We start from the raw sequence: 17,424 nt of genomic DNA on the forward strand, positions 1-17,424 counted from the left end.
AAACTCAAAACTAACAAGCAAGCTGCAAACCAAGAGCCCTCTTTGGCTGTTACACTAGCCCTGTTCATAGGAAAGAAGGAAAAAGAAAATCTGATCTGATCACAGGCGGTACACAGAACAGCTGCTGTAAGGGAACGCGGTTTGCTAAATATGTGTCCATGAAGTATACAGCACTAATACAAACACACCCACCTTTCACGTCAGGAAAACAATACTCTTTTCAACATGAATCAAATCTCCAGATCCTGTGAGGTAGGGCCAGTATGTAAATATTACCACAGCGTAAGTGACACAGTTACACAGCCAGTCAATGGGAGAGCTGAGAGCGGGAGAAGAAAGTCCTGATTCTTACTGGCCTGCTCTGACCAGTAAAGTTTATGGAAACTAGAAAGTGAGTGCATCAGTCACTGCTGAAGTTAGAAGAGAATGACTGTCTAGGGACAGAGATGCACCAGTTTTCTTATAAAGAAAACCCAATATGGAGCTACAGGAGGGTCTTAAGAGCCATGATCAGCGACTTCTTTCCTCCTCACGCTTCATTACCTGTAGGAGTCTCCGTTCCTGGACTGTTGTGGTTACTACAAAACTCTACACTTAGAGTAGCCATACATTGCTTTGAAGCTGTATTGAATCCGACACTTCTATGCCAGTAGACAAGACAAGCATCCCTATTTTAGAGCTACAGAAAGTAACATTCTGTCCCTTCCCGCCAAGAGCACAGGAGTAAGATGTACAGGTCTGTCAGGTCAGGAAGGGGTATCATACAGTTCTGCTTTGGGAGCAAAGGGCCAACTTCAGATTTACGTGGGGATGAACCTAGGGCAAATCACAGCCTCTCTATCTTAGCTGCCCAATCTGTAACAGGGGCATTATAATGCAAAGGTGTTGTGAGGATTCATTTTTGTAATGTGTTTTATTTGAATACTGAGCGTTAATTGGAAAACCATACTTGGTCATCCCGATCAGGTGCCTGTATTCACCTGCTGCCGGAATGCTACACTTACTCCTGGAGCTGTTTCAACCTGTTTATACACAGCCCCATCCTACAGCACAGGCTGCTCCTTCTGCGGTTACTGAAGTGCTGATTGAGGCTAAAGCTGCTTTACTGGAAAGAACGACGAACCCACTTTCCAAAACTTGCAGGAGAGAGAAGACGAGTCGAACTCACCAATAATCAGGAGATGAAGGATGAAGCGGACAACAGGATACGGCACAGGCATGAAATGGGACATGACGCTTTAAAGAGAGAACACAGCCTGGAGAGTGCCACTTGGTAAGCCCTGAGGAAAGCAGACGCTGCATGGAAAGGGAGGTTGGGTGACCCCTCTCCATTCGGCACTAAACACAGAGCATGCAGTAGTTTACTCCACACAGCACTCAGTTGCAGAACCGCTCCCTGAAGGTATAGAACAACCCACTCTCCTCTGCAGGCTTCATCTCAAGGCTAGGTACATAGTGACCCATCACATGCAATTTATTCCTCCTGGCAACATGATGCATCACCTTGCGGAGCCCCCCGACATACCCAAGAGGAGCTACTCTCTGACCTCAGACACCGGTAGTGTGGCTAGGATAGGAATGTAACCGCCCAGTCGTCTCCGACGCTGGTTTCTTGTAGCACCTCCAGCAACTGCACAACAGAATTCTTCGTCGGGTCCAAGACTAAGGGGTAGGTAGGGGTAGGAGCACGACCAGGGGTTGGTGTAAAAGACGACAAGACTAGCGATGAAAGCAGACCGTGGGGAAAGAATGGGGAAAACAGGACTTGAAGGACAGGAGATTACTCAGGTGAAGGGTAGCACGCAGGAAGGTGGTATAATTTCTTGGAGGGGTGGGCGTGACAGGGAGCTCTGAGGGCTGGATGGTCTAGTGGTTAGCACACCCGACTTCTGGCCCTGTGCTCCTCCGTCAGGGCGGTAAAGGCACCTGTTCCTGACCATAAGTCAGGGAACTTCAGCTTTCCACCCACATCTGGGTCTAGGCCCTTACGGAGGGATAGCAGGGGGACCTGCGCCCTCTCTCTCACTTGTGTCCCAGCCCAGGGCCCTGTCAGACCGGCAAGTTCTCCGAGGTGGCAGTGGGCACTGCCTGTGGGCCTTTTCTGCTCCGTGATCCCCTGGGGCTCAAGCATCCATCTGGCTTCCTGGAGGAGGATTCCTCTCTCCTGCAGCTTGTCCACTACATTTTGCCTGGGCTTCTGAACCCCTTTTAACCCACGCCTTCAATCAGAGCACGCTAGGCAGGCCCAGAGGGGTAGCAGTGCCTTGGTCCAGTATTGTCTTGTAACCCCTTCAGGCCCAGTGTGGGGTTCTCATACTCCATTAGTGGGTCATAAGAAGGAATTTGAATATAAACTACTCTATCATGCCACTAGATAAATCTGTGGTAAGCCCACTCCTTAAATACTACATGCAGTTCTGATCACCTCAACACAAAAAAGATGTATTAGAATTGGAAAACGCAGAGAGAAGGACAACAAAAAATATTAGGGGTATGGTACAGCTTGCATGCAAGGAGAGATTAAAACAATATGGGACTGTTCATCTTAGACTAGAGACGATTAAGGGGCGATATGATAGGGGTGTGCAGAAAGTGAATAAAGAAACGCTATTTATCTTTTCAATCACACAAGATCCAGGGCTCACCCAATGAAAACTAATAGGCAGCAGGCTTGAAACAAACAAAAGGAAGTACTTCTTGATACAACATAGATTCAACCTGTGGAACTCGTTGCCAGGGTATGTCATGAAGGCCAAAAGTATAACAGGGCTCAAAAAAGAACTAGATAAGTCTATGGAGGATAGGTCCGTCAATGCGCAGGCATGCAACCCCATGATCTGTTTGTCCCTAAACCTCTGGCTGTCAGAAGCTGGGATTGCAGAGACACGGTCGGGGAAGTAATATATTTTACTGGACTGGACGACAGAGGATGGATCTCTGGATAATTGCCCTGTTCCGTTCATTCCCTCTGAAGCAACAGGCACGGGCCACTGTCGGCAGACAGGATACTGGGCTGGATGGACCATTGGTCTGACCTAGCATGGCAATGATTGTCCTCTTACCCTTCTTTAGACAAAGAGTTTCAGTCTCCAGAATGGACTAGCTGGCACCTTTGACCAGAACTCTCACAGATCGGAGAGATAGAGACACCCCACTTTCCCAATCAACAGTCTTTGTTCCTGCTTAGCCACAGATAAGAAGGTCTGCCTTCAGCAAAGCTAAGTCTTGCACAAGGGGACACCAGGGTTCTGTTGCTTTGGGGAGAGTCAGTTACAACAACTAACCCTGTTTATATGAGGATTTCTTTCTATGAGGATTTGAAAACATGAGCTAAAACTCTGTTCTTTCACCCGGTCAGTTTTGCATGCGCTACCAGCAAGCGGGGCATGGTGCTAGCTGTAAAAAGTCCCTGTTTAGCAACGGGAAACAAAAGTGATTCTATCAACAGGCAATTGCTAAGTGGGGTTCACTGAGTTTGATTTTTCTTACCCCCTCCATTAATTGTAAATTAGAGGAATTTGTCCTCTGTTTTTACATACTATATGGCACTGATATGGCATCCATGGAAACAGAGCTCCAACAGACTTGTGTGTAAAAAAGAAATGGATTCCCAGAGATTCAAACAACTGGAACCTATGGAAATTATTGACAAACACTGTACACTGGAAAGAGCAATTTTCAGATACTTCCGTTCAGAGATGATCCACTCATATCAGAATTGGATCACTGATTGTTCTTTACCATTTCCCCTCCTTGTTAAACAGACTGATGCTTAAAACAGGCTTCTCTCTCATCCAGTTGCTGCTCCTGCTGTGAATTCATAGGAGCAGATTTGTGACATCATAATCAATGCAATGGCCACAGACGTACATCCTAAAACCAGGATGATTCCAATGTTTAGTTTGCACACAACACTTAAGTGGAGGGGGGGAAGGGACAGGGTATTTAAAAGAAACAGAAATGCAGGCTTCCTTTAAAAAAAAAAAAAAAGGCAACATTTTCCTGCAGTCTTAAAAACCCAATTGCCATGTTAACGTATATAAGAAGGATAAATGATTCCCCCACACGTGCTACTTACAAGTTAGGGAAATAGCCTATTTGTCAAAGACCAAAGTGCAGCTCCTAGGGCTGTTTCCACCAGCCTGAACTGTACAGCCCTTGGCATATATTCTCATCTGTGGTGGTGAGGAAGCAAGCAAGGAGACGATGCATATGAAGTACAGATGAGAAGGAAGGAAGCTTATGATTGTAACCGTCATTGGCCAACAGAGAATGGATAGAAGAAAAGCTACCGGCATCAGAAAGTGGTCATTTGCGCATTAATTTTCCCCGCTCGTGGAGCATAGAGTGCTGACTTCAGCTCACCCGTTTCCAGAAAGCCCAGTCCCCTGCCATTGTTGAAGCCTGCTTTATGTAAAGGCTGGGGTGGACATGCTCAGAAGTCACGGCATCCCTCCAGGGTTGTATAAGGCCATCCATGATGTTTTTTCCATCCAGCTGTTGTTGGCTCGAACGCATAAAGCTAGCAGGCTCGTATGGACTCCAGCACACGAAGCAGATGGCCACAACGCCTGAGCTGGCAGTGAGTCACTCGAGAAGATACTGGAAGCTGGTTGGTCCAACACCTGAAGTCCTTGTTCATAATGTGATGAAACCACCATATGCCTTTTATACGTTGTTGCTCTTTCACGTGGAAAGTGGCCATCCGGCGCATCTGCATCTCTGAGGCGACCCAAGATTTCAGAGACAGAAGACACTGCTGTCTCACAGAACTGCATCATAGTCTGAGTTGACATGTGGCGTTGATACTACAGAGCCTTCCAAAGAGCGAAGATGATGATTTGATGTTTTATGTCAGCAAGGCAACCTCCCTCCTTGGTCACAATGGAACCAAGATACTCAAATGAGTTGACAAATTCAACTTCTTGTCCATCGATTACAAGGGGCAGAGGTAGAGGTCCATCAGCCACTTTCACCAGTTGGGTGTTCTTCCAATTGACTTGAAGACCAAGCCTACTTGCCTTCCTCCGTAAACATATTCACAGGGCATTGATGAAATTGTGAGGTTGTGAATACAGCTGTGTCATCTGCATGTTCCAGGTCTGTTATGCAGAAGTCACACCGTACCATTTGCTGGTATACGACTAGTAACAGCTTCCATCATTCAGTCACTAATGGTGTTGAACACATCAAAGCAGCCATGCACCCAGGAGGGACACCAATGTTTTCTCCAACCAACTGGATATCCTAGTATCTAAGCAGACACAGCTCTCACTTTGGTGGTGCATTTCTTCAAGGGTGAGGAGCTTCCCAGGCACACCAGCAGCTTGCAAGCAGAACCAAAGGGTATGAGGATCAACAGAGTCAACACTCATCCATCTTGTGCTGAAACCCTTTGGCTTTTTCAATCATTTGTCTAATGGCCAAAATCTGCTCTGTGGTTGATTGGCTGGGCAGAAACCCGGCTTGCTGTAGACAGCGTAGACTCCTTATGCTAAGTTTCCCATGCTCAAGAAGAGCCAGCATGAACAATGAGCTTGGAATGGAAAAAAAAGTGATGCTGTGGTGACTGGAACATACCAGAGCATCACCCCTTCCTTTCCAAAAAGGGAGAATAATCCCACAGCACCAGTCATCAGTAGTTTCTCCAGAAGCCATACTTTGAGGATAACATGGGTCAGCTCTCCAAGACAGAATCTTGGCCGAGCATCATCAACTCAGCAGCTATAACGCAAATACCAGCAGCAGGGCCATTCTTGAGCGTACAGGCTGTGCTTCAAACCTCCTCAACAGTAAGATTCTCAGTATTTCACTGAGGGGCGGTCACTGGACTCTTCGCATCATCCTGGAGCTGCAGATCTGATGGGGCAGTTAAGAAGCTCCTGAAAATGTTCTTTCCATCTAGTCAGACCTGGAAAGGGGTCACCCCTGTATATTTAAATACACTTTACACAACTGACAAGAGATGGATCCTAAAACGGAGGACAGAATAGCTCTGAGAGCTGGCTTCCAACCTGCACATGCTGCACGTGCTCACTCACTATTCAAGAATTTATTACACAAACACACATGCCTTGTGTAACTGGCTATCTCTGCTGCTAATTTCTCAGCGCACTCACAGATTTCATAATTCTGTGAAAATAACGAGCAAATATTTCCAGCATCTTCTGATCTGGGCAAACCAGCACAGTGCTCATGCTGCAACAGCCAGCACTGGTGCTGCCTGAGAGAAAAATGTGAACATATGACAAACTTCTCAAGTGTGATAAAGAGTTTCTACAGTATATGCAACAAAGCTTGCAGGAGTGAAGGTTTGATTTTAGATGCATTTACAAATGTCTCTATCACCATAACATCTAGGAACAGAATAAAGAGAATGCAGTATCATAGAAGCATAATATTACAGCTGATTGGTCCTTGTAAAAGGATCAGAGTCTGGAATATGAGAAAATTGTGTGCCAAATGAGATATAATTTTTTGGCATGTCTGATGCTTCGCCCACCACCTTGACGTGTGTTGAGGATCAGGAAGCTAATCTCTACACAGCACTTTGTACATATAAAATCGTATTAACAATGCTAAATTGTATTATCTACCACTTAAAAGGCGAATAATTTTTTTGAAAGTTTTACTGAAATCAGATCTGCTTTTTTCAAGTTATGTGAGGGTCAGCTTTAAAGATGGTCACCTCTCATTCACCTATCACCACCCATTGTGAGAGTCCACAGCAGAGTTTGGACACGGGGGGAAAAAGAAAGGGTGATTCTCTAATCGATGAGCCAAAGTAGTAACTCCCTAGCTGGCAACTGTAGAACTATTGCCATTAGGAATTCAAGATAGCAGCTTTGGATGCAATTTCAGAGAAAAATATTTTTCTCACTCATATGACCGTTTGATTTGTAGTGATGTGTCCATTAATGCCAGGGGAATTTTTGGACAGGTTTGGAAATTCAGCCAGGTGAATTTTGGATAAAAGAAAGAGGGTAGAGGAGGGAACACAACCAATAATAACCAGGCAAAATGAGAAACTTCAGGATTTCAGAAAGTTTTACCCACAGTGAATTCTTTCCTCATGTTTACCCCATTCTTTAGAAGCACCAGTTTTATTTCCATATCTATAAAGTCACCTTTACCTCCAAGATTTGGTTACTTCTCATGCAGTCTCTGATTTCTCATTTTCAGCAGAAATCCTTGGGAAAGTCAATCACTGTATTGCAACATCAAGCAACAAATTCAGGGTCATGGACTTTATGAAAAATTCCAAGCAGGTTTTAGCCAGAATCATGCTACTTAGCCTGCCTTGCAGAGAGCCAGGAATCAGATCCATATGCTGGCTGGCAACAGTATGCTTTCTGCTCCATTATGCTCAATTTGTCACCTGTACTTGACACTTTGACCATGGGACTTGTGGAATGTCTGAAATCCCCCAGTTAAAGTCGCTGAGAGGGATCATGGTGAGTTTCTCCATAATAGTCTTTCCAATTCACAGGAGTTTAGAAAACAAAAATCTCGGAGGACTCTGATGAAAACACACAGCATTTAAATGCAATAATATTTAATGGGCTGTTTTTGTGGAAACCAAGACAGAAGTGCTAACAAGTGCAATAGCGAGATGTTGTGCTACCCTTCCTTTTTGGTAGTGATCCCCAGTTAATCTCAGCTCTGTCGCTGTCAGTGGCTAATATTACTTTATCTAATTAAATAAGGTTTTATAAACGCAATCTAAGTCGTGTAACGTTAGCTGTGTAGCCATGGCTCCAGTGAAACATTTTCCTAAGAATCTTATCAAAGCTTCAAGCCAGTCTTGCAGGGGCAGGCTAATTCTGAACATCAGGGGTGCAGAATTAATCCACCCAAGATGGACCAGCGGAATATTTATTTTGTGCCTGTCCACTGCGAATACCAAATGAGTTTGCAATCCAGTAGTTGGTTATTGGCCAGCTGCTTACAGTGAAGTTAACGAAGCATCATACTTGCATGATATAAACATACCTGTTCCACAGCAAGTACAGTTTTCAGCTGAAATGCTGCCACTGAATATTCCCTTCTTAGACTTGGGCTATGATCCAGCAAAACACTTATAGCAAACAGGTGTTTAAATTTTTTGCTGAATCAGGGTTTTTAATAGAATGCCCGTTCTTAAACCCATCTGTGAGGATGGCAGCTGGTAAGGTCCATAGCTCTCATCTAGTCCATGTGCCATCCCCATGCAGTGCAGCTCTGCATCGACTGCTGCACATTCTTCAGCTATTAGACTCTTTACAGAAAAACCACAGACAAAAAGTAACTGATCATTTAACTGCAGAGATGCGCTTGCATAAGGGATGCCAACAGTGTTATTTGCAGGGGGAGAAGGTAGTTTGAAAAGTCTGCAAAAAGATTACTGTGCTACAGTTTTGGCAGTAGCAGAGTTTGTCACTGGGTCATTAGAAGAAGATTAGCATATGTAATTAATGAGTGACAAAATAATTTAAAAGCCAAAGCAACAGTCACTGGTTTGACATCCTGGGTCAATAATAAAAGTCAGTATAAAAGCAGCAAACGAAAAGCAGAGTAAAAAACTGTGATTTCAAGTATTCTGTTGCAAATCATTCCAGTGGAAGTTACAAGGTTGTTTTATACAACCAGCCAGTATATAAAGCAGATACAGCTGGCCCTGTAAACTGGGAATGCAGTTTGTAGGAGACACAAGGGTTTGGGAATATTTCTGTGAGGAAGCTAAACTAGCATTTAAAACAGTTGTGATCCTAAGTTTACAGTTGGTGATTCTGATCAGGGCAGGCTGTTGGAGTCAGGACCCCTGGATTCTACCACCCACTCTGCCACCTTCTTATATCCTCTTAGGGAAGTAACTAACTTTTCTGTGACTGAGTTAGAGCCCCTCAAAAACTGGCTTGCTTTTTCTACCTCTTGGGATATTCAGCCTAGTTCCATATTATTTTCAACAAAAGACCTCTATGCACTTAAACATGTGCAGACTTTGAGTGAAAGTAATAAATGTGCAAATATTGTGTTGTGGTAATTGTGTGCCTTTGTATTCTTGCACTGTGTGCTAGGTGTGTTGATGTTGTATTCCTGCGATTTTTTTCTAATAAAGCTTTTGAAAAGATATGGGGAAAAAAATCAAAGATGTGTTACACAAGTGACAGCTGATTGGAATAAACAGGAATTTTCAATATAGAAAATCTGATACACTAGCATTACAAGACATAAAAAAAGTACAGGGGCAGTTGTCAAAATAAAAAACGTACCAGGTATAACCTTTACCTGTGCTTTGGCTTAGCTGCTACCCAAAACAACACTAGCAACAACTGCATGTGGTAATTTGGGGACATCTACATAAAATTAAAAATTTGCTAAAAATAAACCCCTCAAAATGAAATTAATAAACCCCTCAAAATGAACCCTGTACAGAAGGTACATTCTCAGAGCTCAACTCTCAGAGCAGATCTACACCACCTCTTAAGGTGATCTAACTTAAGTCGCTCAGGGGTGTGAAAAAGACACCCCCTGAGCGACGCAAGTTACAGCAACCGAAGCGCTGTCCACACCAGTGCTATGTCGGCGGGAGACACTCTCCCATCAGCATAGAGTGTCTTCACAAGATGCGCGGCTGTAGCGCTTGTAGCGTACACCTGGCCTCAGACTCAATTCTGCGCTGTAATGATTCAGCACCAGTAACCAAGAAACCTGAATCTAAGTTACTCTAAATCTGTCATTTCGTGGCAAGCAAATAACTGGAACACTATACACGCAGACTCTCAATGATATCGTTTGCAGCATAAAACATATTGCATGTTGACATCAGGGCCATTCTTAGTGAGGCAACACTTCTACCTATATCACCCACAACCTACATACTTCAGTCTCGTTTATTACAAAATGAGACAGGGGCATGTAGCCGGGGTTTCCATTCGCCTTCAGACTCTTAACAGTCTAGCCACTAGATGAGAAATTTCTAACCTTGTACAGACAATGTGAAAAACTGATTTGCATAATTGACCACCTGGCTTACCGTTTCCAGTCAAGCCGGTTTTGCAGGTTGTTTTTGAAACAGTAAGGCAGCTTGTGCACAAATGAATTCACAGGGACTGTCCCTTCCCATTATGCCCAGCTGCACCTTTCAATGGCCAGCAATCCCCAAATGGTACCGGTGTCTAGTATAAAAATAGTCCATTTAGACATCTCAGATAACTAGAATCCTCTCCACAACCTTAAAAAAAATACAGCAGTAACCCACTTGTAAAGACAGTCAGTCACTCACCTTCCTCTGTAAAGAGCATGGAGAACGACTGATGAAAAGCCCCATATAGGAGCTAGGTACTATTATTAGACCCTTAAAAACCCACATGCAAAAAAAACCCCAAAAAACAAAAAACCCTACTCCAAAATAAACCCAAATCTTCCTATTATTATTAACAGAGGATCTAGAAGAGAACTACAGGGCCAAAGTCAGTGCCAAACTCAAGTGGCACTGGAACTAAGGAGGTGAATGACCCTAAGTTTAGCAGTATGGAGTAAAGGGATGTTCCTAGATTTTGGCAAAGTTGAAGTCTTGAAGATAGTGGAGCGGGGACGGAAATTGTCCCAATTTCAGCAGCAGGGCAAACCTCAGGCTGCTGATGCAGATGGCAGTGGCCCTTGATTTAGCAGGGCACCTCCCTCACCCCCATGTGCCTTGTCTACCTGAGGAAAAAGCATCCTGTGGCACTGTCGGATGCAGCTGAAGCCTGCCCTACTGGAAGCCAGAAAGCAGTTGAACCACTCTTTCAGAAATGGTGCTGAAAACAGTTTGCTCTTGGCTACATTTGCAGTGAAACCGCTTTCAGCACCGGTTCGACAACCAGTTCAATCCAACTGATCTCTCTCCTAGCACAGACCATCTCAGGGCTTATATCACTCCATCACCCTGGGCATCTGAGGACCCCTGGCCATAAGGAATGGATTTTATCCTCCAGCACTCCTAGATGACGAGACCAGATTTTCTCACCCCTTGGCACAGACAGGACGTGCACTGCACCTGTTACATGCCACACTCCCCAAGGCCATTTGGGGAAGTCATTTCAGAAAAGGGGCCTGTGGGATGGCAGTTACAACCCCGATCGGTTAGTTTTTCTGTTCAAGCTTCTCGATTAGATCCTCCTGCTCAGACCAGACTGGGAGGGTTGGGGGGTCTCTCTGCCAAACAAACACGGGGCAGGTGAGCAGGATGCCAAGGAAGACGACGGGCACAAGCGAGAGCTGGGAGGGAACGTGTCCCCCCAAGGAGCAATGGCACGCAGCAGAGGCCACCATTCAGTCTAGCGAAGCCACCTGGGCAGGTAACAGAGCCAGGGGTGGCAGACAGAGAGAGAAGCCAGGTGGGGCAGCAGAATAGGAGGGAAGCTAGGGCAAGGGGGCACAGACTAGGGGCGCTGCGGATACTCACGGACACAGAGGCAGGCCACCAGCTTGGCCCCTTGGTCGGGGACCGGGCAGCTGGGGAAGAGGGGCTTGAGCAGGTAGGTGGCGAAGACCAGGGCCACGATGTACTGGGACGAGGGCCGGATGATGAGCAGCTCCACCCAGAGCTTGAGGAAGGCGGGCAGCGAGCCGTAGACCTCCAGCATGTAGGCGTAGTCGCCGCCGGACTTGGAGATGGTGGTGCCCAGCTCGGCGTAGCACAGGGCGCCCACGATGGAGAAGAGGCCGCAGACGGCCCACACCACCAGCGAGAGCCCCGGCGAGCCGGCCTCCTTCAGCACCCCGGTGGGGGTGACAAAGATGCCCGAGCCGATGATGGTGCCGATGATGATGGCCACGCCGTTGACCAGGGTGATGGAGCGCTTCAGCGCCACGCCGTCCCCGCCGCCCGGGGAGGAGGAGGAGGAAGGCGCCCCGACGCAGCCGTTCTCATGGGCCCCGCCGGCCCGCCTGGCCGGCTCCAGCATCTTCTCCATCGCCTGCCGCTCCTCCTCCGCCTGCGCCGGGGAGGACGAGCCGGCCGAGCCCCGCTTCTTCAGCGCGCCGCCGCCGCCCGACATGAGGAGAGAGAAAGGCCGGCTCGGGCCCAGGCGGCTGCCGCAGAAATGGGGGGACGGACCCCGGGGCGGAGGGATGCTGCTGAGGGAGGGAAGGAGGGAGAGAGTCGCCCGGCCCGGCCCGGGGAGGGAGGATGCGGCTGAGGGGCCCGGCTGGCGCCGCAGAGGCCGGTTCCGATCCGCTGCCGGCCGGGCGCGGGAAGGCGGGCTCCTGGTGCCCGGGCTGAGGTAAACAAGCCCCGGGCGGGCCGAGCCGAGCCGGGCTGGGGAGCGGGAGCCGGACACACGCGGCTCTTTGGCCCGGCGCTTACCGCAGCCACCCACCGCAGCAGGCTGGCGGCAGCGCCCTTTTGTCTCGTCCCTTATATCTCCGCCGGGGGCAGGCGGAAGGAAGAGCCGGGCATGGAGCGCACGCTGGGGGGCGGAGAGCAGGGAGGGGCCGGCCGGCCGGCGGGCGGGCTCCGGCGCACGTGCTTTGCTTTGCCTTCCCCGGCCGGGCGGGCGAGCCTCTCTAGGGCCCCCCACCCTCCACCCACCGCAGCCCTGGCGGGGCCCGGGTCTGGGTCCGGGTCCGGCTGCAGCGCCCCCGCCCGCCGCGGTTTAGCCCCGTCGCCTCCTTCCCTGCCTGCGGCCCGCGGTCACACAACGCCGGGGACAGCGAGCACACGCGGACGGGGGCAGGAAGGTGGAGCAGGAAACCAAAGCGCGGGGCTGAGAGCGGCAGGCACCGCCCGCGGGTACCTGACCCCAGCCCCAGGCCGGGGGGGACAGACTCCTCCCGGCCGATTCAGCATCCGGCGAGCAGTATTTTGAGGTGCTGAGGAGGATCACTGGCCCCTGCCCCCTCCCCAGACAGGAGCTGACCCCACAGTCATTGCCCTTGCATTTATGGATTGGGATTCCGCTCCAGGCATTTAAACACTAACAAAAATTAGAGCAGGCAGAGCCTTAAAGCGAATAGAAAACCCACCCGAAAACAACAGGCACCCAGCTCAGCTCGCCTACACCCTGATTTTAAAAGTATCTATGGCCTCTCCCGATCCTTATAACCCTCATCTAGCCCCTGGCCAAGGCCCCACTGGTGCCTCTCGGCGGGAGTTAGAACATCAGTCCATCCCTTCTGGCTTAGTTCTGCGGGTCAGTGCTTTCCATCAGTTTCCCAAGCACTAACCCTGCCCCTGCTTCAGCATGTGCATAACTTTACTGACTAGGCCCACTGAGGACATGGTGCTACTCTCTTATTTGGGCCCTATCACTGTAGCATCTGAGTGAGCGACACACTGCTTTAACAGATTTGTTCTCACACCATCCCTGGGCGGGGTGGGCAATGCTATTATCCCTATTTTTGCAGATGGGGCACTGAGACGCTTAAGGGACGTCTACAGCCTGGGTCAACAGCCTTGAGTTTGTAGGGCTTGCGCTAAGCCTCTAAAACGAGCAGCTCTTTGAAGTTGGAGCTTGGGTTGGAGGGAGCTGGGGCGGGCTTCAGAACCCAAGATCCAGCCTCCGCTCCACCTTCAAAGAGCTGTCCACACAGCTACTTTTTGAGTATTAGGGCAAGCACCAGGCTCCCTACCACAGGCTGTGTAGAGGTACCCAGAGAGGTTTAGTGGCTTGTGCAAGATCACACAAGAAGTCTGGGGCAGAGCAGGAGTTGGTCCCATAGTACCTTAAACACTGGACGATCCTTCCGCCCATAAGTGTAGTTACACACATGCTTAAGCGTTGACACTTGTGGCACAGGGCTTGTTTGTACGAGACGGAGTTTATCTACCACTGTAAGTCTACATCTCCCTGGAGAGATGATTGAACTCTTAAATAAAATTTCCAACTTTTAATGTCAGAGCCTCATAACACGTGCAGGGGAGTAACTGTTATTGGGACAACTCACATGTATTAAATTACTCCCCTACATAAGTGTTGGCAAGATCTCACCCTCAAATTGTGTTATGGTTTCCCCAGTCACTTTCTTCCAGTGTTTCTTTCATTGGGAACAAGAAACAAAGTACTATCAGAATGTGCCATCTAGTGGTCTTTGAACCATGACTTTTTAAAAGTTAAAATTATTTAAATAAGCATACACCACATCTCTGATCATACACGTTTAGAAAAACATTACCACTGCACCAGCCAGACTTCTAGAATAATTTAATTTATAATGCACATATCACAACTTGCTGTGAAATTACAGTAATCATGTGTGCAATTAACACCCAACTTGCTGACTTCATTCAAAAAACGGTTACACCAATTTATTTTAAAAAGAAGGGCAAAGATTTTCAGAGGTGACTCGTGATTTTGGGTGATTCAGTTTTTGGACTTGCAACCTGCAACACGTTAAATGGGTCAAATTTCCATGGAAAGGGTGTTCAGTACTTTCTGAAAATCAGGTGCCTTCAAGTTGTGTACCAAAAAAATGAAGCACTTAATAGCCATTTTAAAAAATGTTAGTAAAAGGTAAAGAAATCTGGACCAACATTTCCCTAGATTAAATATTATTTTAAAGTTTTGTTTAATGCTTTTCACTATTTGGTGTTGTTTGTTTACTTTTGCACTTCATTATACTAGAACAATTAAACTAGTTATTTTTCAGTTTTGTTTATAAACAATTTTATGTATGTATCACCATAATCATAACAGACACAAACATTTTCACCTTCTAATTCTCATACAGAAGCAGGATGCTGCAAAAAATGGATTGCAAATACTAGAGAAACATTATTTCTTTAAAAATAAAATTGACTGTTCTGAATAATAGAGTGGAAATATTCATACTATTATTAAGTTCATAAAAACTGTTTTTAACAAAACCTGAATTGACACACATTCCTTTAAATGAAATATAGCTCCTTCTAGTTCATTTAAAATTAGCCAGATAGATTGTGTAGGCATTGGGAAAAATAGAACACAGTTTCTCTACTGAACAATAGGTTTTGAATGCAAATTATTTCTTGTGTAAATTTAGACAGAATGTAATTCTGGGACCTGCCAACTGGCAGAGGGCAGTGGTGGTTCATAGGGTTGTACTATATCATCTAGTCCAACCTCCTGCTCAAAGCAGGACCAACCACAACTAAATCATCCCAGCCAGGGCTTTGTCAAGCCGCACCTTAAAAATCTCTAAGGATGGAGATTCCACCTCTTCCCTAGGCAACCCATTCCAGTGCTTCACTACCCTCCTACTGAAAAAGTTTTTTCTAATATCCAACCTAGACCTCCCCCACTGCAACTTGAGACCATTGTTAGAGGTCTCTATCGAGCCATTAGCCCACCGGTCATCATAATCTTTATGAATTGTATGTTTGGATAATATTTAAGAAGAACAAAATGTTCAGCATGAATACATAAGGATTTGGGATTAAAGCAGGTCACCAACAGGATACACACCTCAGGAACGTACCTTTCAGGCAAGTGGAACAGACGTTTATCTCCTGTTTGGTCATACATGTGTTGTCCGCCTCATGACACATGTCTAGTTGCGCACTGAGCCCGAGGCTAATCAAGAGATTAAAAAAAATCAGCAAGAGAAAAGCCACAGGAAGAAACAATCAGCAGGGAAGTGTCCTGTTTATGAATAAGGACAATGGGTTGCTAAGTCATATCTAGGAGTATCAAGAGATACCCTGGATCCTTCACTGGGGGGACAAGCTAAAAGCGTGTTTGTCTTATGCAAAGAGGATCACAGCCAGCATGGCACTAAAATGGTGAAAGGACTTTGGGTGAGCAAGTTATAAGAGTATCTTGTTAATTAAGTCTAGGGTCTAGAATGTGTGCTATGATTTTATTTTACATGTAGTCGTTTGTTTCCAATGCTTCTACTGGCTATTGTTTTGTATCTCTAGGTCTTGTTAAACCTATTCTTGATTTCAGTGTAAACATCTCTCTGTGTTGAGCAGAGCAGCGACCTGAGGTGGAACTGGTAAGCTGGGAGGTACTGTTTCTTTGGAAGCAGCAGAGGGGGGTTGGACTAGATGACCTCCTGAGGTCCCTTCCAACCCTAATATTCTAGGATTCTAGATGCTGTGAGTGGCCAGCAGATTGGGGCTTGCACATCCTAGTTGTCACTTGCCATCCCACACTGGAGCTCATACGGACTATATCAAACAATTACAACCTGAAATCAGTGGGGACCCCATCCTGAAAGAAATCTTTCCTGAACCTCCTCTTCTGGCCTTCACACAACCCTCTAACCTCTCCAAGCTCATCATCAGAAGCAAGCTTCCCACAGACCAGGACACACCAACTCAAAGCACCAAGAGACCCTGCCAGAACGACAGATGCAAAACCTTAAGACTATAGCTCCACTTCTACAGTGATGATCAACACACCTTTCAAGTTCCATGGGTCCTATGCATGCCTATCACAACATGTGGTGTGCCTCATCTAAGTGCACTAAATGCCCCTATAGTAACCATGTGAATGAAACTATCACTATGCTCTCAAATGAACACACACAGGGAAGTGATCAAAGACAAAAACACCACATCACCTGTGGGTGAACATTTTTCTTAAAGCAAACATTATACCCAAGCTCTCCGTTCTCATCCTCAAAGGAAAACCGCACAACACCTTCAAAAGACGAGCCTGGGAGCTTACATTTATAACTTTGCTAGACACTAAAAATCATGGACTGAACAGGGACACTGGATTTATGGGTTATAACAGACCCCCCCACCCCCCAACTCCTTTATGGCTGGAGAGGTATTAATAGGCCACTTCGGCTTGAATGGTCCCTTGAAATATGTGTTAATTGCTTATGCTAAACAATCTGTTCCCCCTTGTATTTAGCTGCCACACTGTGAGTACATTTGCCAGACCTGAAGAAGAGTGTTGCGTAAGCTCGAAAGCTTGTTCCTCTCACCAACAGAATTTGGTCCAATAAAAAGGTATTACCTCACCCACCTTGTCTCTAATATCCTGGGACCGACATGGCCCCAACACCACTGCGTATATGACCTGCAAAACACAAAATGTGAAGCTCAGGAAATGATGAGCTGTACCAATAATACTTAAGCATGTTCAGTGTTGACAAATAAATATGCAATGTTAAAAAAAGGAGCTTAGTTGACCGTTTCTTTAAGTCATGTCTAATGATAAGTGTTGAATGAAATTGTTGAGTAAATAGATATTCAAAATGTACAGTCCTAGTACAGGCATATTTCACACAGCTCTAGGGGACAATGAACCATTAGATATTCTTCCGTCAGTACTGCTTCTACTCAGTTAGGTTCATTGTTTCACAATTCCAATTTCAATACAGTTCAGTAGAGTCTTTCACAGATCACAAAATGTTTGACATCTGCTTACACTCTACACATGATGAACCAGTTCATTGTGCGGGAGCAATTACATTATGTTCTTGAAAGAAAAAGCCACTAAGGTTTTGCAGAAGTGAAAAAAAAAA

At 46.4% G+C, this 17,424-nt stretch overlaps 1 protein-coding gene across 3 annotated transcripts in view; it reads right to left on the minus strand.

Annotated features, from left to right (window-relative positions):
- The window catches only part of SLC7A5 (solute carrier family 7 member 5), a 59,864-nt gene extending 47,587 nt beyond the window's left edge, over nucleotides 1–12,277 (minus strand). For all 3 annotated transcript variants that reach the window (XR_010918366.1, XR_010918365.1, XM_067540217.1), the window contains exon 1: nucleotides 11,429–12,277. Coding sequence is in view for 1 of the 3 variants with exons in the window: in XM_067540217.1 (XP_067396318.1) it covers nucleotides 11,429–12,023 (595 nt within the window). In the remaining 2 variants the exon portion in view is untranslated. The remainder of the gene's footprint in view (nucleotides 1–11,428) is intronic.
- Between the last annotated feature and the right edge of the window lie 5,147 nt (nucleotides 12,278–17,424).

Source organism: Emydura macquarii, unplaced genomic scaffold (genome assembly GCF_026122565.2).
Source record: "Emydura macquarii macquarii isolate MOO-44397 ecotype Brisbane River unplaced genomic scaffold, CSIRO-AGI_Emac_v2 contig_561, whole genome shotgun sequence".
Lineage (NCBI taxonomy): Eukaryota > Metazoa > Chordata > Testudines > Chelidae > Emydura > Emydura macquarii.